At 45.5% G+C, this 23761-nt stretch overlaps 1 protein-coding gene across 5 annotated transcripts; it reads right to left on the minus strand.

Moving 5' to 3' along the window:
- Positions 1 to 2: 2 nt before the first annotated feature.
- wdr59 (WD repeat domain 59) lies at positions 3 to 23761 on the minus strand (the record flags this gene model as incomplete). Of its 5 annotated transcripts, XM_079250850.1 has the most annotated exons (27): positions 23705 to 23761; positions 22887 to 22936; positions 22402 to 22537; positions 21344 to 21429; positions 21191 to 21271; positions 21058 to 21095; positions 20663 to 20751; positions 20430 to 20546; positions 20220 to 20297; positions 15170 to 15326; positions 14983 to 15062; positions 14778 to 14898; positions 14496 to 14599; positions 14116 to 14280; positions 13945 to 14040; positions 13631 to 13735; positions 12566 to 12687; positions 12148 to 12301; positions 10464 to 10520; positions 9677 to 9810; positions 3130 to 3211; positions 2677 to 2789; positions 1682 to 1823; positions 1163 to 1244; positions 979 to 1093; positions 755 to 897; positions 3 to 684 (listed from the first exon to the last, which is right to left on the minus strand). In XM_079250850.1, the coding sequence occupies exons 1-27, from the start codon at positions 23756 to 23758 to the stop codon at positions 449 to 451; spliced, it is 2937 nt and encodes a 978-aa protein (XP_079106976.1). In that variant the 5' UTR covers positions 23759 to 23761. The 5 variants fall into 5 exon arrangements, with proteins under 5 accessions (XP_079106976.1, XP_079106974.1, XP_079106975.1 ...); XM_079250848.1 differs by having other exon boundaries at positions 979 to 1244; XM_079250849.1 differs by lacking the exon at positions 10464 to 10520 and having other exon boundaries at positions 979 to 1244.

The following is a 23761-nucleotide window of genomic DNA, read 5'->3' on the forward strand; positions in this document are numbered from 1 at the left end:
AGAAAAGAAAATGGAAAGGACACAGGTGTGTTGCAGATGTCCATCCCTCTCTTCAGGTGTCTGTTTTCAGTCCACGGGTCTTTCTGTCCATTCAGCTTTGTTTTCCTTGTACAAATAAAGTTACAGATGGAGAAGACTGCAGGACATTGGCATGCGTCCCTTATCTTCCTCCAACCCAAAGCTCGGGTCCTTCTGGTCCCAGGTCCTGGAATTGGACCTCATCCTGATGTCCACCCTCCACCTGAAACTCAGACCATCAGAAGGATCTGACAGGGTCTTTCTCTGAAGGACAGTGACCAGGTTTACCTGGAACAAATTAAAATCCACTAAAATAAGTTTCCAAACTTTTTATCAGAAGTTTTCATCCATAAAAAACAAACCAGAAGAAAATGTTTATAGATTATGTGACTGTGTCCTTCGTTAACGTCCATCCTGCAGCAGTGTCCAATCAGAACGTGCTCTGCAGCAAGCAGTGGCAGCCGCAGCCGGCCGGACACTCGTCCTGCCGCCGGAACCAGTCCATCATGTGGCTGGTGTGTCCGCCGTGTCCGCAGCTCAGGCAGAAGTTGGACGACCCTCGAACGGCCACATGGCAGATGGCGCACTGGAAGGTCAGTCGTTTGCAGACGGCGCACTGCGTTCCACGGGCCTGACTGCGGCAGTGGCAGCAGTACACACCAAACTCTGCGGAGACGAGCGGCGTTACCACGGAAACATCCGGATGATCGCTGTAGCAGCAGAGAAGGAAACCTACCAATGCCTTTGTGAGGTTCAGGAGGACAGGAAGCGAACTTCAGGACGTCGGCCCTCTTGTCCCGAAGTCCCCAACGGTACAAGATCTCACCGTAACTCTTCTTAAAGTCGTCGAACTGCAGCGTGTTGGACGGATCCAGCAGCCTGCAGGGACAGGAAATGACATCACAACCACATCAGGAACACCATCTGAGCGGGAGGCGGAGGAAGGTGGAGGAAACTCACCGCTTGTTCATGTCATGCTGCTCTCGCTCTCGTTCACGGGGATCGGTGTAACTCTGGTTGCCGTAGCGATAGTCGTCAGGGGACGACTCCCCCCAGGTGTGCTCAGGTTCTCTGACTGGAAGTGACAGGAAGTGCATCAGGTGGGATGAATCGGGGGTGGGGGGGCAGGGTCGCAGAGTCTCACCTGTGCTCCAGGTGCCGGGAGTGATGGAGTCAGAGGTACTGGAGCAGGAGCCTGATGTGACGGAGCTGGAGGTGTAGCTGGGCTGAAACATCACACATGACATCACTTCCTGCACAACACTGTAGCCCAATCAGCATCAACGGGGCAAAATGGAATGAACCAATCAGAAGCAGGAGAAAATAAAAGCTAAGCTGCATATCGTGCTAATGCCTCTTAATTTTAGGGAAACTAGCCACTTTTACTGTTGCCATGGTAGCCTGCGACCGCTTTTACTGTTGCCATGGTAACCTGCAACCGCTTTTACTGTTGCAGCCATGTCCAATCAGGAGCCCCACAGATTGAGTGAGCAGAAAAGAAAGAAAAAAAAATGCTGGAATCTGATTGGTGTTTATGCTACAGCATCGATTTCAGCCTCTGTAGTTCAGCTTCTTCTTCTTTGGTCCTTTTATTGGTTGTACATAAGCTCTGCCCCCGGTGGTTTTATTCCGTTTCAACCTGCATCTAAACAGTCAGACTTACGTATCGGGAATGATGCTGCAGGATCCGAAAGGACGGCTGTCCGTACAGGGAGCAGCAGTCTGAGGGCGGAGCCTGAGCCCTAAACACGCTGCAGAGCATGGCGAGGGTCTGGACGTCGCTCATCTGACTGTAGTGGTCCAGACTGGAAGAACGAACAGAGCAGGTATGTCAGACATCGTCCTGTTACCATTACTATCATACTGTGAATCAGATTACCATCAGAGAGGTCAGACCAGTTCTGACATATGACTAGTGGTTTAGTTAGACCATATTGTATAGATAACTAGTGGTTTAGTTAGACCAGTTTGTATAGATCATTAGTGGTTTAGTTAGACCAGTTTGTATAGATGACTAGTAGCTTAGTTTGACCAGTTTGTATAGATGACTAGTGGTTTTAGTTAGACCAGTTCTGACAGATAACTAGTGGTTTAGTTAGACCAGTTTGTATAGATGACTAGTAGCTTAGTTAGACCAGTTTGTATAGATGACTAGTAGCTTAGTTAGACCAGTTTGTATAGATGACTAGTGGTTTTAGTTAGACCAGTTCTGGCATATGACTAGTGGTTTAGTTAGACCATATTGTATAGATCATTAGTGGTTTAGTTAGACCAGTTTGTATAGATGACTAGTAGCTTAGTTTGACCAGTTTGTATAGATGACTAGTGGTTTTAGTTAGACCAGTTCTGACAGATAACTAGTGGTTTAGTTAGACCAGTTTGTATAGATGACTAGTAGCTTAGTTAGGCCAGTTTGTATAGATGACTAGTAGCTTAGTTAGACCAGTTTGTATAGATGACTAGTGGTTTTAGTTAGACCAGTTCTGGCATATGACTAGTAGTTTAGTTAGACCATATTGTATAGATAACTAGTGGTTTAGTTAGACCATATTGTATAGATAACTAGTGGTTTAGTTAGACCATATTGTATAGATAACTAGTGGTTTAGTTAGACCAGTTTCGAAAGTGAAAAATTTCAGAGGAAACTAAAGAGCTCACAGCGTCTCCAACAAGCGCCGTCCAAACGGATGTCTGGCCCAGGGAGTCTCTGAGTCCGGGTCTGAGTCTGGATTGAGGTCCTGAGTGGTGGCTGCTGCCGCCAGAGCCCAAACCTGCAGAAGACGACGACAACAAGGGAAAATAAGGTTCTACAACCATGGGACTCCTGTCAGGTGGAGCGCGTGTTCATGTTCCTGCTGGTTCTGGATCTGTTGGATCCCTGCTACCAGAACACCTGCTGTTGGCCCGCTGTCACAGACTTCCCTCCAAGGACCCTGACGTTGGTCCTGATGTTGAGGTGGACGCTGCCACAAACCCAACGAACTCGTGGGTCGGTGGAATTTACCCAGAACCAAGAACCGACTCTACTGGGTTCTGATGGAGAACCGTCTAGTCTGAAACCGGTCTGAGTTAAACCAGAACATGGATGTAAGAACATGGAGGATCTCTGACCTTCGCCACGTCTCTGCGTCCAACTGAGAGAGCCGCCGCCGCGTTCTTCTGACACGTTTCCTGGATGTCGTTCACATTGAGACTAAACAGAAAACACACAAAGGTTCACACACCTGGACGCATCTCACACACACACACCTGGACGCATCTCACACACACACACACCTGGACGCATCTCACACACACACACACCTGGACGCATCTCACACACACACACACCTGGACGCATCTCACACACACACACACCTGGACGCATCTCACACACACACACCTGAACGCATTAGGACATTTTGCGTTGCAGATTTTAAGCTAAATTGGATGGAGTTGTCACTGTGTGTGTTATGTCTGTTATGTGTGTGTTCTGTGTGTGTTATGTCTGTTCTGTGTGTGTTCTGTGTGTGTGATGTCTGTTCTGTGTGTGTGATGTCTGTTATGTGTCTGTTCTGTGTGTGTTATGTCTGTTCTGTGTGTGTTATGTCTGTTCTGTGTGTGTTCTGTGTGTGTTATGTCTGTTCTGTGTGTGTTCTGTGTGTGTTATGTCTGTTCTGTGTGTGCTCTGTGTGTGTTATGTCTGTTCTGTGTGTGTTATGTCTGTTCTGTGTCTGTTCTGTGTGTGTTATGTCTGTTCTGTGTGTGTTCTGTGTGTGTTATGTCTGTTCTGTGTGTGTTTGTTCTGTGTGTGTTATGCCTGTTCTGTGTGTGTTATGTCTGTTATGTGTGTGTTATGCCTGTTCTGTGTGTGTTCTGTGTGTATTATGTCTGTTCTGTGTGTGTTCTGTGTGTATTATGTCTGTTCTGTGTGTGTTCTGTGTGTGTTATGTCTGTTGTGTGTGTGATGTCTGTTGTGTGTGTGTGATGTCTGTTATGTGTGTGTGATGTCTGTTCTGTGTGTGTTATGTCTGTTATGTGTGTTCTGTGTGTGTTATGTCTGTTCTGTGTGTGTTCTGTGTGTGTTATGTCTGTTCTGTGTGTGTTCTGTGTGTGTTATGTCTGTTCTGTGTGTGTTCTGTGTGTGTTATGTCTGTTCTGTGTGTGTTATGTCTGTTCTGTGTCTGTTCTGTGTGTGTTATGTCTGTTCTGTGTCTGTTCTGTGTGTTGTGTCTGTTCTGTGTGTGTTCTGTGTGTGTTATGTCTGTTCTGTGTGTGTTATGTCTGTTATGTGTGTGTTATGTCTGTTCTGTGTGTGTTATGTCTGTTATGTGTGTGTTATGTCTGTTATGTGTGTGTTATGTCTGTTATGTGTGTGTTATGCCTGTTCTGTGTGTGTTATGTCTGTTATGTGTGTGTTATGCCTGTTCTGTGTGTTCTGTGTGTATTATGTCTGTTCTGTGTGTGTTCTGTGTGTATTATGTCTGTTCTGTGTGTGTTCTGTGTATGTTATGTCTGTTGTGTGTGTGATGTCTGTTGTGTGTGTGTTATGTCTGTTATGTGTGTGTTCTGTGTGTGTTATGTCTGTTATGTGTGTGTTATGTCTGTTCTGTGTGTTCTGTGTGTGATGTCTGTTCTGTGTGTGTTCTGTCTGTTATGTGTGTGTTCTGTGTGTGTTATGTCTGTTATGTGTGTGTTCTGGGTGTGTTATGTCTGTTCTGTGTGTTCTGTGTGTGTTATGTCTGTTATGTGTGTGTTCTGTGTGTGTTATGTCTGTTATGTGTGTGTTCTGTGTGTGTTATGTCTGTTCTGTGTGTGTTCTGTGTGTGTTATGTCTGTTATGTGTGTGTTCTGTGTGTGTTATGTCTGTTCTGTGTGTGTTATGTCTGTTCTGTGTGTGTTATGTCTGTTATGTGTGTTCTGTGTGTGTTATGTCTGTTCTGTGTGTGTTCTGTGTGTGTTATGTCTGTTCTGTGTGTGTTCTGTGTGTGTTATGTCTGTTCTGTGTGTGTTCTGTGTGTGTTATGTCTGTTCTGTGTGTGTTATGTCTGTTCTGTGTCTGTTCTGTGTGTGTTATGTCTGTTCTGTGTCTGTTCTGTGTGTTTTATGTCTGTTCTGTGTGTGTTCTGTGTGTGTTATGTCTGTTCTGTGTGTTATGTGTGTGTTATGTCTGTTCTGTGTGTGTTATGTCTGTTATGTGTGTTCTGTGTGTGTTATGTCTGTTATGTGTGTGTTATGTGTGTGTTATGTCTGTTCTGTGTGTGTTATGTCTGTTCTGTGTGTGTTATGTCTGTTCTGTGTGTGTTCTGTGTGTGTTATGTCTGTTCTGTGTGTGTTATGTCTGTTCTGTGTGTGTTATGTCTGTTCTGTGTCTGTTCTGTGTGTGTTATGTCTGTTCTGTGTCTGTTCTGTGTGTTATGTCTGTTCTGTGTGTGTTCTGTGTGTTCTGTGTGTGTTCTGTGTGTGTTATGTCTGTTCTGTGTGTTATGTGTGTGTTATGTCTGTTCTGTGTGTGTTATGTCTGTTATGTGTGTTCTGTGTGTGTTATGTCTGTTATGTGTGTGTTATGTGTGTGTTATGTCTGTTCTGTGTGTGTTATGTCTGTTCTGTGTGTGTTATGTCTGTTCTGTGTGTGTTCTGTGTGTGTTATGTCTGTTCTGTGTGTGTTATGTCTGTTCTGTGTGTGTTATGTCTGTTCTGTGTCTGTTCTGTGTGTGTTATGTCTGTTCTGTGTCTGTTCTGTGTGTTATGTCTGTTCTGTGTGTGTTCTGTGTGTGTTATGTCTGTTCTGTGTGTGTTATGTGTGTTCTGTGTGTGTTATGTGTGTGTTATGTCTGTTCTGTGTGTGTTATGTCTGTTATGTGTGTGTTATGTGTGTGTTATGTCTGTTATGTGTGTGTTATGTCTGTTCTGTGTCTGTTCTGTGTGTGTTATGTCTGTTCTGTGTGTGTTATGTCTGTTCTGTGTGTGTGATGTCTGTTCTGTGTGTGTGATGTCTGTTCTGTGTGTGTTCTGGGTGTGTTATGTCTGTTCTGTGTGTTCTGTGTGTGTTATGTCTGTTATGTGTGTGTTCTGTGTGTGTTATGTCTGTTCTGTGTGTGTTCTGTGTGTGTTATGTCTGTTCTGTGTGTGTTCTGTGTGTGTTATGTCTGTTATGTGTGTGTTCTGTGTGTGTGATGTCTGTTATGTGTGTGTTATGTCTGTTCTGTGTCTGTTCTGTGTGTGTTATGTCTGTTATGTGTGTGTTCTGTGTGTGTGATGTCTGTTATGTGTGTGTTATGTCTGTTCTGTGTGTGTTCTGTGTGTGTTATGTCTGTTATGTGTGTGTTATGCCTGTTCTGTGTGTGTTCTGTGTGTATTATGTCTGTTATGTGTGTTCTGTGTGTATTATGTCTGTTATGTGTGTGTTCTGTGTGTGTTATGTCTGTTGTGTGTGTGATGTCTGTTCTGTGTGTGTTATGTCTGTTCTGTGTGTGTTCTGTGTGTGTTATGTCTGTTATGTGTGTGTTATGCCTGTTCTGTGTGTGTTCTGTGTGTGTTATGTCTGTTATGTGTGTTCTGTGTGTATTATGTCTGTTATGTGTGTGTTCTGTGTGTGTTATGTCTGTTGTGTGTGTGATGTCTGTTCTGTGTGTGTTATGTCTGTTCTGTGTGTGTTCTGTGTGTGTGATGTCTGTTCTGTGTGTGTTATGCCTGTTCTGTGTGTGTTCTGTGTGTATTATGTCTGTTCTGTGTGTGATCAGTGTGTGATCAGTGTGTGATCAGTGTGTGTGATCAGTGTGTGATCAGTGTGTGTGATCAGTGTGTGATCAGTGTGTGATCAGTGTGTGTGATCAGTGTGTGATCAGTGTGTGTGATCAGTGTGTGATCAGTGTGTGTGATCAGTGTGTGATCAGTGTGTGTGATCAGTGTGTGATCAGTGTGTGATCAGTGTGTGGTCGGTGTGTGATCAGTGTGTGATCAGTGCGTGATCAGTGTGTGGTCGGTGTGTGATCAGTGTGTGGTCGGTGTGTGATCGGTGTGTGTGATGGGTGTGTGTGATCGGTGTGTGATCGGTGTGTGATCAGTGCGTGATCAGTGTGTGGTCGGTGTGTGTGATCAGTGTGTGTGATCAGTGTGTGATCAGTGCGTGATCAGTGTGTGTGATCAGTGCGTGATCAGTGTGTGGTCGGTGTGTGATCAGTGTGTGATCAGTGTGTGTGGTCGGTGTGTGTGATCAGTGTGTGATCAGTGTGTGGTCGGTGTGTGTGTTCTGTGTGTGTGATGTCTGTTCTGTGTGTGTTATGCCTGTTCTGTGTGTGTTCTGTGTGTATTATGTCTGTTCTGTGTGTGTTCTGTGTGTATTATGTCTGTTCTGTGTGTGTTATGTCTGTTATGTGTGTTCTGTGTGTATTATGTCTGTTATGTGTGTGTTCTGTGTGTGTTATGTCTGTTATGTGTGTGTTCTGTGTGTGTGATGTCTGTTCTGTGTGTGTTATGCCTGTTCTGTGTGTGTTCTGTGTGTATTATGTCTGTTCTGTGTGTGTTCTGTGTGTGTTATGTCTGTTGTGTGTGTGATGTCTGTTCTGTGTGTGTGATGTCTGTTCTGTGTGTGTTATGTCTGTTATGTGTGTGTTCTGTGTGTGTGATGTCTGTTCTGTGTGTGTTATGTCTGTTCTGTGTTTGTTCTGTGTGTGTTATGTCTGTTATGTGTGTGTTCTGTGTGTGTGTGATGTCTGTTCTGTGTGTGTTATGTCTGTTCTGTGTTTGTTATGTCTGTTATGTGTCTGTTCTGTGTGTGTGATGTCTGTTCTGTGTGTGTTATGTCTGTTCTGTGTGTGTTCTGTGTGTGTTATGTCTGTTCTGTGTCTGTTCTGTGTGTGTTATGTCTGTTCTGTGTGTGTTCTGTGTGTGTTATGTCTGTTCTGTGTCTGTTCTGTGTGTGTTATGTCTGTTATGTGTGTGTTCTGTGTGTGTTATGTCTGTTATGTGTGTGTTATGCCTGTTCTGTGTGTGTTATGTCTGTTCTGTGTGTGTTCTGTGTGTGTTATGTCTGTTATGTGTGTTCTGTGTGTATTATGTCTGTTATGTGTGTGTTCTGTGTGTGTTATGTCTGTTGTGTGTGTGATGTCTGTTCTGTGTGTGTTATGTCTGTTATGTGTCTGTTCTGTGTGTGTTATGTCTGTTATGTGTGTGTGATGTCTGTTCTGTGTGTGTTATGTCTGTTCTGTGTGTGTTCTGTGTGTGTTATGTCTGTTATGTGTGTGTGATGTCTGTTATGTGTTTGTTCTGTGTGTATTATGTCTGTTATGTGTGTGTTCTGTGTGTGTTATGTCTGTTGTGTGTGTGATGTCTGTTCTGTGTGTGTTATGTCTGTTCTGTGTGTGTTCTGTGTGTGTTATGTCTGTTATGTGTGTGTGATGTCTGTTATGTGTGTGTGATGTCTGTTATGTGTGTTCTGTGTGTATTATGTCTGTTATGTGTCTGTTCTGTGTGTGTTATGTCTGTTATGTGTGTGTGATGTCTGTTCTGTGTGTGTTATGTCTGTTCTGTGTGTGTTATGTCTGTTCTGTGTGTGTTCTGTGTGTGTTATGTCTGTTATGTGTGTGTGATGTCTGTTATGTGTGTGTTATGTCTGTTCTGTGTGTGTTATGTCTGTTCTGTGTGTGTTCTGTGTGTGTTATGTCTGTTATGTGTGTGTGATGTCTGTTATGTGTGTTCTGTGTGTATTATGTCTGTTATGTGTGTGTTCTGTGTGTGTTATGTCTGTTGTGTGTGTGATGTCTGTTCTGTGTGTGTTATGTCTGTTATGTGTCTGTTCTGTGTGTGTTATGTCTGTTATGTGTGTGTGATGTCTGTTCTGTGTGTGTTATGTCTGTTCTGTGTGTGTTATGTCTGTTCTGTGTGTGTTCTGTGTGTGTTATGTCTGTTATGTGTGTGTGATGTCTGTTATGTGTGTTCTGTGTGTATTATGTCTGTTATGTGTGTGTTCTGTGTGTGTTATGTCTGTTGTGTGTGTGATGTCTGTTCTGTGTGTGTTATGTCTGTTATGTGTCTGTTCTGTGTGTGTTATGTCTGTTATGTGTGTGTGATGTCTGTTCTGTGTGTGTTATGTCTGTTCTGTGTGTGTTCTGTGTGTGTTATGTCTGTTATGTGTGTGTGATGTCTGTTCTGTGTGTGTTATGTCTGTTCTGTGTGTGTTCTGTGTGTGTTATGTCTGTTATGTGTGTGTGATGTCTGTTATGTGTGTGTTATGTCTGTTCTGTGTGTGTTATGCCTGTTCTGTGTGTGTTCTGTGTGTGTTATGTCTGTTCTGTGTGTGTTCTGTGTGTGTTATGCCTGTTCTGTGTGTGTTCTGTGTGTGTTATGTCTGTTCTGTGTGTGTTCTGTGTGTGTTATGTCTGTTCTGTGTGTGTTCTGTGTGTGTTATGTCTGTTCTGTGTGTGTTCTGTGTGTGTTATGCCTGTTCTGTGTGTGTTCTGTGTGTGTTATGTCTGTTCTGTGTGTGTTCTGTGTGTGTTATGTCTGTTCTGTGTGTGTTCTGTGTGTGTTATGCCTGTTCTGTGTGTGTTCTGTGTGTGTTATGTCTGTTCTGTGTGTGTTCTGTGTGTGTTATGCCTGTTCTGTGTGTGTTCTGTGTGTGTTATGTCTGTTCTGTGTGTGTTCTGTGTGTGTGTGTGTGTGTTGTACGTAGTCTCACATGTAGTTCTCTCCAAGCGTTTTGTGGACGGGCAGCAGACAGGAGATCTCCTGGATGATGACTTTTCCGGCCAGTTTGATTGGACGGCTGCCGTAGTCCACGCCCTCCCGCTTGGTCTTAAAGCGGCGTGATTTCTGAGGGACAGACAGACAGAAGGACGGAGACAGCCAGCCGAGAGGAGACAGAACACCACCTGATTAACTGCAGTCTGGACCGACAGAATCTGTTCACACGGATCTCATGTCCTGTTGGACCAGAACCTGATGGAAGTTCTGGTCTCACAAAGTTGGTGACGGATGTGATGAAGTCATCAGCTGTTTGCGTCATGAACAGTTTCCGTCGCCCTGACAACCAGATTACAGCGGAACCAGGTTCTGACCCGAACTGACCCGGATGTTAGGTGTTAGTGGACATTAAAGCTGCTAGCAGCAACGTTAGAACGACTTGGTTCTGTTATGTGTTCAGAATTTACATGTTCCCTCCCTCTGAATCGTCACGGAGACGAGACGGAGACATCAGCTGGATGAAGAGGAGGCCGAGACCTTCCTCACTTCCTGGAGGTTCATCAGAGCAGAAGCGTTCACATCTCCGACCCGTTGTGACCGACCCAAGAAGCTGCTCATCTCCATGGAAACAGACACTGAATTCAGAACACATAAGTCAGGTCGATGCTGTTAGACGAGCTGTCAGTCAGTTAGTTACCAAGGCTGCAGCCAATCAGTGACATGCAAAACAAGAAAGAGGAGGAGCCATGGAGGAGGGCTGATGGAGGGATAGAGCTCAGTACCGGCCAATCATGGAGCGTTTGGACAGACCAGCGGCGGGAGGTGGACATAGGGAGCTTCTAATTGGAGGAGGGTGGGAAGGAGGCGTTGCCCACAGTTGGATGGGAGGCAGGTGATTGGCCAGAAGAAACAAGAAGACAGAAAAAAAAACACAAAAAAGACAAAGAAACAGATGCTGATCAGAGAGATGACAGAGTCTGGGAACACCTGCAGGCTTTCACCTCCGTCACGCCTGAAGAAAACAGCCAATCGGAGAGACCCTGACAGAAACCAGCCAATCGCAGAGACTCTGACAGAAACCAGCCAATCACAGAGACCCTGGCTGAAACCAGCCAATTGCAGAGACCCTGACAGAAACCAGCTAATCGGAGAGACCCTGGCTGAAACCAGCCAATTGCAGAGACCCTGACAGAAACAAGCCAATTGCAGAGACCCTGACAGAAACCAGCCAATTGCAGAGACCCTGACAGAAACCAGCCAATCGGAGAGACCCTGGCAGAAACCAGCCAATCACAGAGACCCTGGCAGAAACCAGCCAATCACAGAGACCCTGACAGAAACCAGCTAATCGGAGAGACCCTGGCTGAAACCAGCCAATTGCAGAGACCCTGACAGAAACAAGCCAATTGCAGAGACCCTGACAGAAACCAGCTAATCGGAGAGACCCTGGCTGAAACCAGCCAATTGCAGAGACCCTGACAGAAACAAGCCAATTGCAGAGACCCTGACAGAAACCAGCTAATCGGAGAGACCCTGGCTGAAACCAGCCAATTGCAGAGACCCTGACAGAAACAAGCCAATTGCAGAGACCCTGACAGAAACAAGCCAATTGCAGAGACCCTGACAGAAACCAGCCAATCGGAGAGACCCTGGCAGAAACCAGCCAATCGCAGAGACCCTGGCAGAAACCAGCCAATCGCAGAGACCCTGGCAGAAACCAGCCAATCGCAGAGACTCTGACAGAAACCAGCCAATCACAGAGACCCTGACAGAAACTAGCCAATTGAAGAGACCTTGGCTGAAACCAGCCAATCGGAGAGACCCTGGCAGAAACCAGCCAATCGGAGAGACCCTGATAAGAACCAACCAATCAGAGAAACACAGACGTTCTGACTGCTGTTAGTAATGGTACAGCCGAAGATCATGTGTTGCCACGGTTACGGCTGATAAGATGGCAAAGATCATCAAATTACCGTGGTTACACCTGATGAGACGTGCAAGGATCTGTTACCGTGGTTACAGTTTAGGATTATCATGGTTTCCTTTAAGCTTTTTCAGATCAGTGTTGGTTGGGGAACATGATGGACGAGGATGAGGAGGAGAGGAAGGATCCGGAAAGAGTGAATATGGCCGAAGGAAATGTGAAATGAAGAGAAACGATCAGAGCAGGCCGGACTTCTGACTGAAGTACCGACGCCGCCTGCATTAGCATTCTCTGGTTCTGGATCTTGGATTTTGACCTAAACCCTGAGTCCAGAACCTCCAGAACTGCCTGGCCTCCTGATAAGATGTGCTGATGGGAAAGAACCAGAAAAGATCCAGACTGAAAACGGTACAGGCAGACCTCAGAACCAGAGTCCAGAATTTTGTACTCTACTTCTGGTCTGTTGATTCCAGAGGAGAACCGGGTCGGATGACTGAATCACCATGGGATCTTGTCTGTGTGTCTGTGTGTGTGCGTCTCACCCGTTCTTTGTAGTAGAAGGAGGAAATGGAGACAGTGTCCTTGTCAGATCGGGTCGGACTGCCACTGTAGAGACGCAGAGTACTCTGAGACTCCGAACGCATCTTCATAGGAGTCAGAACTCCGCTGTGATAGGCCGACAGTGCCGACAGAGACCTGAATACAGATCCAGACCACCGTCAGAACCCTTAGAACCAGTCGCTGCACTGAATCTGTATGGTAGGTCTGGAGTTCATGGTTTTATCTCCATGTTTTCCTCATATTCATCAGGTTCTGGTTCTGACTCATCTCTATACTTCGGATCGAGAACCTGAAGCTCCAAAGACCCTAGAAGGTCTGTTAGGGACTGAAGTTGTTTCTAGAGCTGGTTCTACTAAAATTAATTCTACAGGAACTGGTTCTACCAAGGACTGGTTTTACCTGGGAGTAGGTTCTGTGGGTGGAGCAGAGCGGTGCATGGTGATTGGTCGAGTGAAGTAAACCAGACAACTGGTCCCACAAAAACGAGCACCCGACGTCCGAGGAAAAGGGATGTTGGAGTCCTGTAAGACAGAATCTAGGTGTAGGTGTTTCCTCGCCCAGAATCCCCTCATGTACACAGTTAGCTGATGGGAAAATTACCAGATGGGCTAGTTACCTGATAGGACAGTGACCTAATGGGACAGTTACCTGATAGGACAGTGACCTAATGGGACAGTTACCTGATAGGACAGTGACCTAATGGGACAGTTACTTGATGGGACAGTTACCTGATGGCAAAGTAACGAGATGGGAAAGTTACCTGATGTGAGAGTTACCTAAGTGGAAAGTAACCTGATAGGACAGTTACCTGATAAGAGAGTTGCCTGATTCAACAGTTACCTAATTGGAAAATAACTTGATGAGACAGTTACCTGATGGGAAAGTTACCTGATGTGAGAGTTACCTGATGGGAGAGTTACCTGATGGGAGAGTTACCTCAGTGGAAAATTACTTGATAGGACAGTTAACCGGATTGGACAGGTACTTGATAATAGAGTTACCTGATTCGACAGTTACCTAATTGGAAAGTAACTTGATGAGACAGTTACCTGATGGGAAAGTTACGGATGGGAAAGTTACCTGATGGGAAAGTTACCTGATGGGACAGGTACTTGATGGGAAAGTTACCTGATGGGAAAGTTACCTGATGGGACAGGTACTTGATGGGAAAGTTATCTGACGGGTTAGTTACCTGATGGGAGAGTTACCTGATGGGACAGTTACCTAAGTGGAAAATAACCTGATAGGACAGTTACCTGATAAGAGAGTTGCCTGATTCAACAGTTACCTATTTGGAAAGTTACTTGATGAGGCAGTTACCTGCTGGGAAAGTTACCTGATGGGACAGTTACCTGATGGGACAGTTACCTGATAGGACAGTTACCTACTGGGACAGTTACCTGATAGGACAGTAACCTTATAGGAAAGTTACCTAATGGGATAGGTACTTGATAGGACAGTTACCTGATAGGAGCCGTACGTATTGGTGACTCGAGGAAATGCCTGCAGGGACGGAGTGACGGGATTGGACAAAACAAATGGACCAGATGATGGACTGTCCTCCTGCATCTGACAGAGGACAGAAAAACAGTCTCCATCAGACAGCCTCTTCTGGAGGCAACAGAGATTATTACACCTGACATGCACAGTTTGTCCTGAAGGGAGTGCTAGAGGAGACATAACAGCTTAGAGAAAAGGAGAGGCGCTAAGGAAGGAAGGAATGAAGGACTGGTGTCAGGGTCAGGATCAGGTTCAGGATGTGGTTCAGGTGTTCTCACCATGTCAGACTCCAGACAGGACACGAGCTGCCGGACACACGGCTCCAGACAGTTCTGGTTCCTCTTCACCTTCTGAAGAGACGTGTCTCTCAGGATCTAGACAGAGGATGTGAAAACTTGAACAGGTCCGTGTTGTGTTCAAACCGAGCCACTTGGCTCTGCTGTTCGTACCTTCTGGATCTTGTCCTTCATGGAGGTAGGGATGGTTGTCGGGGAAACAAACTGGAAGGTTGGGGCGGCATTGTTGGGATACTGGGCCGGAAACTTGACCACCAGGTGGACTTGATGTCCACCAAAATGAGCTGAGACCACACAGCTCCGGTTCTTGGCATCCATCTGGTCAAGAAAAAAAGTTTCAGTTATACCTCCACCTGACTGTCTCACCTCCGCCTGACTGTCTCACCTCCACCTGAACGTCTCATCTCCGCCTGTCTTATCTCCGCCTGACTGTCTCACCTCCATCTCACTGTCTCTCCTCCACCTGAACGTCTCATCTCCGCCTGACTGTCTCTCCTCCACCTGAACGTCTCATCTCCGCCTGACTGTCTCACCTCCAGGTTGACATTCCTGATCTGCAGGTTGACCAGGGAGAACTCCTGCTGCAGAGTCTGTGTGAGTCCTGATCCCGATGCAGAGTCCTGACGACCTTCCTGATCTGAGAAAAACAACATGAAGACCACAGGTTAGACTTCTACCTGAGACAGACCTGCTGCTGCATCCAACCTACTGCTGTTATGAATACAGCGGTTTGTTGTTTATAATCAAAGTGATTTTCTTCAGCTAGAACCTTTACAGCTGAGATCCTGATGGAATGTCAGAAATCCTGGACTCACCCTGCAAGCTCTCTAAAGTGGGGCCCCCAGTCTGCTGGCCCTCGGGCTCCAGAGACTTCTCAGAGTCCACAGTGACAGACATCCCCTCCATCATGTCCTCCTCCATGTCGCTGACACACAGCTGACCAACAACAAAAAAACATGTCAACCAATCACAGCAGAGATTTATCTGACCCAGATCTCCTCCAGTAGGATGGGCACAAACCTTTTGCAGCTGAGGGTCCACCCTCCAAATCCTCAAAGTCTGATCCCTGGACCATGTGACCAGCTGGAAGTCCTTAGACCCTGTGTCAAAAACATCAGTTCACTGATGGTCCAGGTCCAGAATCCAGACAAAGTTGTATGATAATGATGGAGATGATGATGTTGATGAAGAAGATGCAGTGTCTCACCTTCTTTCTGAGGTCTCCACTTAAACTCCAGCACCACGTCATCGTGTCCCACGAAGGCGTGAACAGGACTATTGAGGTCCAGAATGCTCCACAGCAGCAGACTGTTCTCTCTCCTCAGCTGAGGAACCATCACGGTTACCATACCATTGGAGAACGGCTGGACACAGGAACATGTTCAGGAACATAGACAGGAACATGTTCAGGATCATAGAGAGGAACACGTTCAGGAACATACAGAGGAACACGTTCAGGAACATACACAGGAACACGTTCAGGAACATACACAGGAACATGTTCAGGATCATAAAGAGGAACACGTTCAGGAACATACAGAGGAACATGTTCAGGAACATAGACAGGAACACGTTCAGGATCATAGAGAGGAACACGTTCAGGAACATACAGAGGAACACGTGTATAGACAGGAACACGTTCAGGAACACGTTAAGGAACATACACAGGAACACGTTAAGGAACATACACAGGAACACGTTCAGGAACATACAGAGGGACACGTTCAGGAACATACACAGGAACACGTTCAGGAACATACAGAGGAACACGTGCATAGACAGGAACACGTTCAGGAACACGTTAAGGAACATACACAGGAACACGTTAAGGATCATAAAGAGGAACACGTTCAGGAACATACAGAGGGACACGTTCAGGAACATACACAGGAACACGTTCAGGAACATACACAGGAACACGTTCAGGAACATAGACAGGAATACATTCAGGAACACGTTCAGGATCATAAAGAGGAACACGTTCAGGATCATAAAGAGGAACACGTTCAGGATCATAAAGAGGGACACGTTCAGGAACATACAGAGGAACACGTTCAGGAACATACAGAGGAACACGTTCAGGAACATACACAGGAACACGTTCAGGAACATACACAGGAACACGTTCAGGAACATACACAAACACGTTCAGGATCATACACAGGAACACGTTCAGGATCATAAAGAGGGACACGTTCAGGAACATACACAGGAACACGTTCAGGAACATACACAGGAACACGTTCAGGAACATACACAGGAACACGTTCAGGAACATAAAGAGGAACACGTTCAGGATAATAAACAGGAACACGTTCAGGAACATACACAGGAACACGTTCAGGAACATACACAGGAACACGTTCAGGAACATACAGAGGAACACGTTCAGGATAATACACAGGAACACGTTCAGGAACATACACAAACACGTTCAGGATCATACACAGGAACACGTTCAGGATCATAAAGAGGAACACGTTCAGGATCATAAAGAGGGACACGTTCAGGAACATACACAGGAACACGTTCAGGAACATACACAGGAACACGTTCAGGATAATAAACAGGAACACGTTCAGGAACATACACAGGAACACGTTCAGGAACATACAGAGGAACACGTTCAGGAACATACAGAGGAACACGTTCAGGAACATACAGAGGAACACGTTCAGGAACATACAGAGGAACACGTTCAGGAACATACAGAGGAACACGTTCAGGAACATACACAGGAACATGTTCAGGATCATACAGAGGAACACGTTCAGGAACATAGACAGGAACACGTTCAGGAACACATTAAGGAACATACACAGGAACACGTTCAGGATCATAAAGAGGAACATGTTCAGGAACATACACAGGAACACGTTCAGGAACATACACAGGAACATGTTCAGGATCATAAAGAGGAACACGTTCAGGAACATACAGAGGAACACGTTCAGGAACATAGACAGGAACACGTCAGGAACATAGACAGGAACACGTTCAGGATCATAGAGAGGAACACGTTCAGGAACATACAGAGGAACACGTGCATAGACAGGAACACGTTCAGGAACACGTTAAGGAACATACACAGGAACACGTTAAGGATCATAAAGAGGAACACGTTCAGGAACATACAGAGGGACACGTTCAGGAACATACACAGGAACACGTTCAGGAACATACACAGGAACACGTTCAGGAACATACACAGGAACACGTTCAGGAACATACACAGGAACACGTTCAGGAACATACAGAGGAACACGTTCAGGAACATAGACAGGAATACATTCAGGAACACGTTCAGGATCATAAAGAGGAACACGTTCAGGATCATAAAGAGGGACACGTTCAGGAACATACACAGGAACACGTTCAGGAACATACACAGGAACACGTTCAGGAACATACAGAGGAACACGTTCAGGAACATACACAGGAACACGTTCAGGAACATACACAGGAACACGTTCAGGAACATACACAGGAACACGTTCAGGAACATACAGAGGAACACGTTCAGGATCATAAAGAGGAACACGTTCAGGATCATAAAGAGGGACACGTTCAGGATAATAAACAGGAACACGTTCAGGAACATAGACAGGAACACGTTCAGGATCATAGAGAGGAACACGTTCAGGAACATACAGAGGAACACGTTCAGGAACATACACAGGAACATGTTCAGGATCATACAGAGGAACACGTTCAGGAACATAGACAGGAACACGTTCAGGAACACATTAAGGAACATACACAGGAACACGTTCAGGACCATAAAGAGGAACACGTTCAGGAACATACACAGGAACACGTTCAGGAACACGTTAAGGAACATACACAGGAACACGTTAAGGATCATAAAGAGGAACACGTTCAGGAACATACAGAGGGACACGTTCAGGAACATACACAGGAACACGTTCAGGAACATACACAGGAACACGTTCAGGAACATACACAGGAACACGTTCAGGAACATACAGAGGAACACGTTCAGGAACATAGACAGGAATACATTCAGGAACACGTTCAGGATCATAAAGAGGAACACGTTCAGGATCATAAAGAGGAACACGTTCAGGATCATAAAGAGGAACACGTTCAGGAACATACACAGGAACATGTTCAGGATCATAAAGAGGAACACGTTCAGGAACATACACAGGAACACGTTCAGGAACATACACAGGAACACGTTCAGGAACATACACAGGAACAAGTTCAGGAACATAGACAGGAACATGTTCAGGATCATAGAGAGGAACACGTTCAGGAACATACAGAGGAACACGTTCAGGAACATACACAGGAACACGTTCAGGAACATACAGAGGAACACGTTCAGGATAATACACAGGAACACGTTCAGGAACATACACAGGAACACGTTCAGGAACATACAGAGGAACACGTTCAGGATCATACACAGGAACACGTTCAGGATCATAAAGAGGAACACGTTCAGGATCATAAAGAGGAACACGTTCAGGATCATAAAGAGGGACACGTTCAGGAACATACACAGGAACACGTTCAGGAACATACACAGGAACACGTTCAGGAACATAAATAGGAACATGTTCAGGACAATACACAGGAACACGTTCAGGAACATACACAGGAACACGTTCAGGAACATACAGAGGAACACGTTCAGGAACATAGACAGGAATACATTCAGGAACACGTTCAGGATCATAAAGAGGAACACGTTCAGGATCATAAAGAGGAACACGTTCAGGATCATAAAGAGGGACACGTTCAGGAACATACACAGGAACACGTTCAGGAACATACACAGGAACACGTTCAGGAACATACAGAGGAACACGTTCAGGAACATACACAGGAACACGTTCAGGAACATACAGAGGAACACGTTCAGGATCATACACAGGAACACGTTCAGGATCATAAAGAGGAACACGTTCAGGATCATAAAGAGGGACACGTTCAGGAACATACACAGGAACACGTTCAGGAACATACACAGGAACACGTTCAGGAACATAAATAGGAACATGTTCAGGATAATACACAGGAACACGTTCAGGAACAGACAGGAACACGTTCAGGATCATAGAGAGGAACACGTTCAGGAACATACAGAGGAACACGTTCAGGAACACACACAGGAACATGTTCAGGATCATAAAGAGGAACACGTTCAGGAACATACAGAGGAACACGTTCAGGAACATACAGAGGGACACGTTCAGGAACATACACAGGAACATGTTCAGGATAATACACAGGAACACGTTCAGGAACATACACAGGAACATACACAGGAACACGTTCAGGAACATACAGAGGAACACGTTCAGGAACATACACAGGAACACGTTCAGGAACATACAGAGGAACATGTAGAGGAACCGGAGTCATCATTAATATTATGTATAAATGATTGCAGTATATTTGAATTACATTGTAATTACAGGTTAACAAGTGCATGCCATGATACGTTCTATAATGAGAGGGGATTTGAATGTGGTGGCCTCTCATCTATGTGTGCACAAAGGCCTGATGAGGTTGACAAAAAAAAAAAAAAAGACCTGGATTAACACGTGACAAAGCTGGATGGTTTGTAAAACAGAATAATCAAGACCAACAAGGAGTTCACACATAAAATTGAGCGACTTGAAATCCACAGTTGCAAATCTAACATGGGTTAGAGGGTTAGACCTAACCCTGGCCCTAACCCCCGACCCTACAGACCCCCGATCCTACTGACTCCCAACCTGAACGATCTAAGTCTCTACAGACCCCTGACATTACAGACCCCCGACCTGACTTATTTATGACCCTACAGACCACCAAATCTACAGACCCCAAATCCTACAGACTCGCGACCTTACAGACCCCCGACGTGACAAATCTATTACCATACAGAACCCCAATCTTAGAACCTACAGACCCCTGACCCTTCAGACTCCCGACCCAACAGGTCCCCAACCCTTCAGACATCCGATCCCACAGACATCTGGTTTAAAAGTCTGAAGCAGGTCTCAAAGTGAATGAATCAGAAATCTCATTTTGATGTTTCTTTTCCTTCCTCAAGGTCTTGCTCCCTGTCACGTGTAAACTGGACAACATTCTCAGGATGCTCAGAGTCGATTCCTGGGTTTAAGTTGGACAGCTGGAAAACTGATGTGGATTCTATGTCTAACATTAAACAACCCTTTGAACATGGAATGGATTTTGTTTGACTTTGTTTTGGATGGTTTGTTACTGGACATCAAACCTACCGTGTACCGGGCCTTCCAGACCGGCACTTGACAGGACAGGATATTCAGGTACTTCCTGGGCTGACGAAAATCCCAGAACTACATGGAGAAAAAGGTGTCAGTCAATCAGGGATGGAGACATCTGAGGCAGATTTATGGCAGTGGATGTCCTGTGGACTTTGTGGAAGGCATGTGGACTTTGTGGAAGGCATGTGAACTGTGTGTCCTCACCCTGACAGAGTTATCCTGGCTGGACGTGGCGAAGATGAACTCACTGTCTGGGTGCCAGTCCAGACCATGGATCTTAGACAGGTGAGCCGCGACGTACTCCGCGGCTGTGTTGGGTTTCTGATCAGGAAACAGAGAACTTTAAGAAAAAAACCGAGATCCAACTGACCTAGACCTAGTCCAGTTCTGGGACCAGGTAATCACAGCCTGGTTCATTGGATTAAAACCAAACTCACTCGTTTGTCCCATATCCGAACGTCTCCATCATGACTGGACGCCAGCAGGTTCTGGTTCTTCCTGTTCCACTTCACCTGAGATGCTCCAGCTGATTAGACAGAGAACAAGAAAAACCAGGAGTCACAACCCACCTGGACCCGATTGGGATCTGACCCAATATGTGACAGCAGAGAGTGGTGCATTCAGGGACATCTGAATTGACTGGGTTTTTAGATATACAAGCTAACTGATGGGTGGACAGATGGATGCATTGATGGTTTTGTCGTCTTCAAACACCAGAAGATAAAACTGTTGGAAATCTAATAATGAGATGTCCAAGTGTTCCTGAATGTATCAGACCCAGCGAGGACTCTGCTTGGAGGAGGCGATGAAGCAGTGTGACACGTTAACTCACCGACAGCCGAAAGTGCAACCGTAGGTTTCCGAGTGTCTCTGAGAAGATAAACAAACAAGTCAGCAATCACTGATCTTTCCCCATACACACACACACACAAAGACATTGGTTCATCTGGTTTAACTCTGTTTACCTGGTATCCCAGATGTAGATATAGGTGTCCACGGAGCTGGTGACCAGTAACTCTGGGTCGAACCAGGACCAGTCCAGATCACTGAGGAGAGAGCAGCTAATCAGAGTCCAGACAGCTTCACCTGCAGTATGTGCATGTTCAGTCAGGTGTTACCTGATGACTCGGGTATGTCCCTGCAAGGAGGTGTGGGCGTCTCCACAGCCGTCTCTCCATGAGTATAGATCCACACGCTGGTTACTCTACAATACACATCATGACATCATGGTGGATTGATGATGACATGATCATGAACAGAGTCAGAAAACACTAAAAACAGAGACCAGAAACCTGGACCAGGAAGCTGGCTTTTCCTTAACAAAGGTCATTTTCTGTTTTCTGTCCTACAACACCATGGTGATCAGGTAAATCACCACGGTAACTGATGCTGAAGAGCTAATATACTCCAGAGCAGGTTATGTTCTGGATAAGACATCAACCAGTATAAAAGTACCACTTCCTGACCAATCAGAGCTCTTAGAAAATGATTTTCCACATCCTGCCTATGGTGGTGGTGAATGGTGGGATGGTTAGCCTGCTCTAGACCAGGCTAACAGTCAGATAGATAGCAAGGTTAACAGCCAGGCGAACAGTGGCGCTAATAACCTAGATAGCAGTGAAGCTAACAATTAACAGCAAAGCTAACAGCCAGGGCAACGGTAAACAACAAGGTTAATAGCGGAGCTAACAACCAGGGTGAAAGTTCAACAGCAAAACTAACAGTTGAGCTAATGGTTATGCTAACAGTGATGCTAACAGTTATCTTAAACATAGGAATAATAGTTAGACTGATACTGAAGTAAACAAGCTAAAAGTTGAGCTAATGGTTATGCTAACAGTGATGCTAACAATGATGTTAAAAGTGGGGATAACAGACTAATACTGAAGCTAACAAGCTAAAAGTGGAGCTAACAGTCAAACATTGATATCAGTTTCTTCATGTAAAAACGATTTGTTTTTATTACAGATTGACTTCCATAAAATCTGTTTATTGAAACATTTTTAATTTAATCCTCATGTGTTCACCTTTCAGACTCGCATAAACCAGAACTAAATAAATCCACCAGTACGTAACCTGAAGGCAACACTGAGATGCATGGTCTACACAGTGGCCTTTATCACCGTGGCAACAGGTTCTGGTTCTGATGAGGCAGGTGATGGTTCCAGAGACTCACTGAGGCAGCGAAGACGTGAGACTCTGATCGGTGAGGGTTCCACTGGACCGTCCCCACATCCCACTTACTGTGACGTCCAATCTTACGGGGCGGTTCGGATGGAGCTTCCAGGTCCACCATGTACAGGAAGCGGCGTCTGGACGAGGACAGCAATGACATTATCAGTGACATCATCAATAGCATTATTAACATCAACCAATAGGACACAGATGAGCAGGTTGGTCAGGGTCTACCACACTCCTTGGCTGCATAAGGACTGGAATCTCCAAAGACTTTCCAAAGTTCAGGGTCGTGTTCGGTATCTCAGATATTTCTAGAACTGGTCTGATGGTTCTCCAGGGTTCTCCCAGAGCGACTTTGTGAATGTCTCAGATCCCAGATCTACCACACCAGCAGGATCATAATCTCCCACATCCAGATCTACTACATCCAGATCTATCACACCAGCAGGATCCTAAGAATACGTTCAGATGAGTGGTACCTACCCGGACAGCACAGCATGGGAACCCAGGCAGTCAACGGACATCGCAGTAGCCTGAAACAGAAGATCGATCCGTTCAGTTCTGATCATCCATCCATCCATCCATCCATCATCCTGTCCTCCTCGGTTATTCAGAGTTTAGTGTTTCCCAGTTCCACTCGGAGCCCCTGACCAGAGTTTTTTGCCACTGTTGCCTATTTGCCGCAAAACCTTTCCTTATATGTCCGTTCCATATGTTTTATGACTCCTCTTGTGTTTTTTGGTTGATCTTTTAAAATACAGTAACTGGGAGCTTCAGCACTGCAACCCCGAACCGCCGCACCAACCTCTAGGGTCACATATGCAGAGTGGTGTGTCAAAGGCAGAGCTTTAGTCACTTAACCAGAGTTTCAGCTTGTTAACCAGTTAGTCAGTTAACCAGAGTTCCAGCCAGTTAACCATTTAGTTAGTTAGTTAACCAGAGTTCCAGTCAGTTAACCAGAGTTCCAGCCAGTTAACCATTTAGTTAGTTAGTTAACCAGAGTTCCAGTCAGTTAACCAGAGTTCCAGCCAGTTAACCAGTTAGTTAGTTAACCGGAATTCCGGTCATTTAACCAGTTAGTCAGTTAGCCAGAGTTCCAGCCAGCCAGTTAGTTAGTTAGTTAGTTGGTAACCAGAGTTTAAGAGGGACTCAGTTTGTTGAACCACTTGTCTGCAAGAGGCTCCGGTCAATAAAACCTATTTGTTTTTATCTAGAACCCGAAATAATCTCTGATCAGTTTCCTCAGATGATCAATAAGAGCTTCGATCATCCCCATTAAATAATCAAACAGGCTGCTGCACCTGAGCGTCCCGGAACTCCACCACCACATTCTCGCTGCTCCAGCGCGCCGCCATCTT

This window comes from Telmatherina bonti, assembly GCF_933228915.1.
Source record: "Telmatherina bonti genome assembly, chromosome: 1".
Taxonomy (NCBI): domain Eukaryota; kingdom Metazoa; phylum Chordata; class Actinopteri; order Atheriniformes; family Telmatherinidae; genus Telmatherina; species Telmatherina bonti.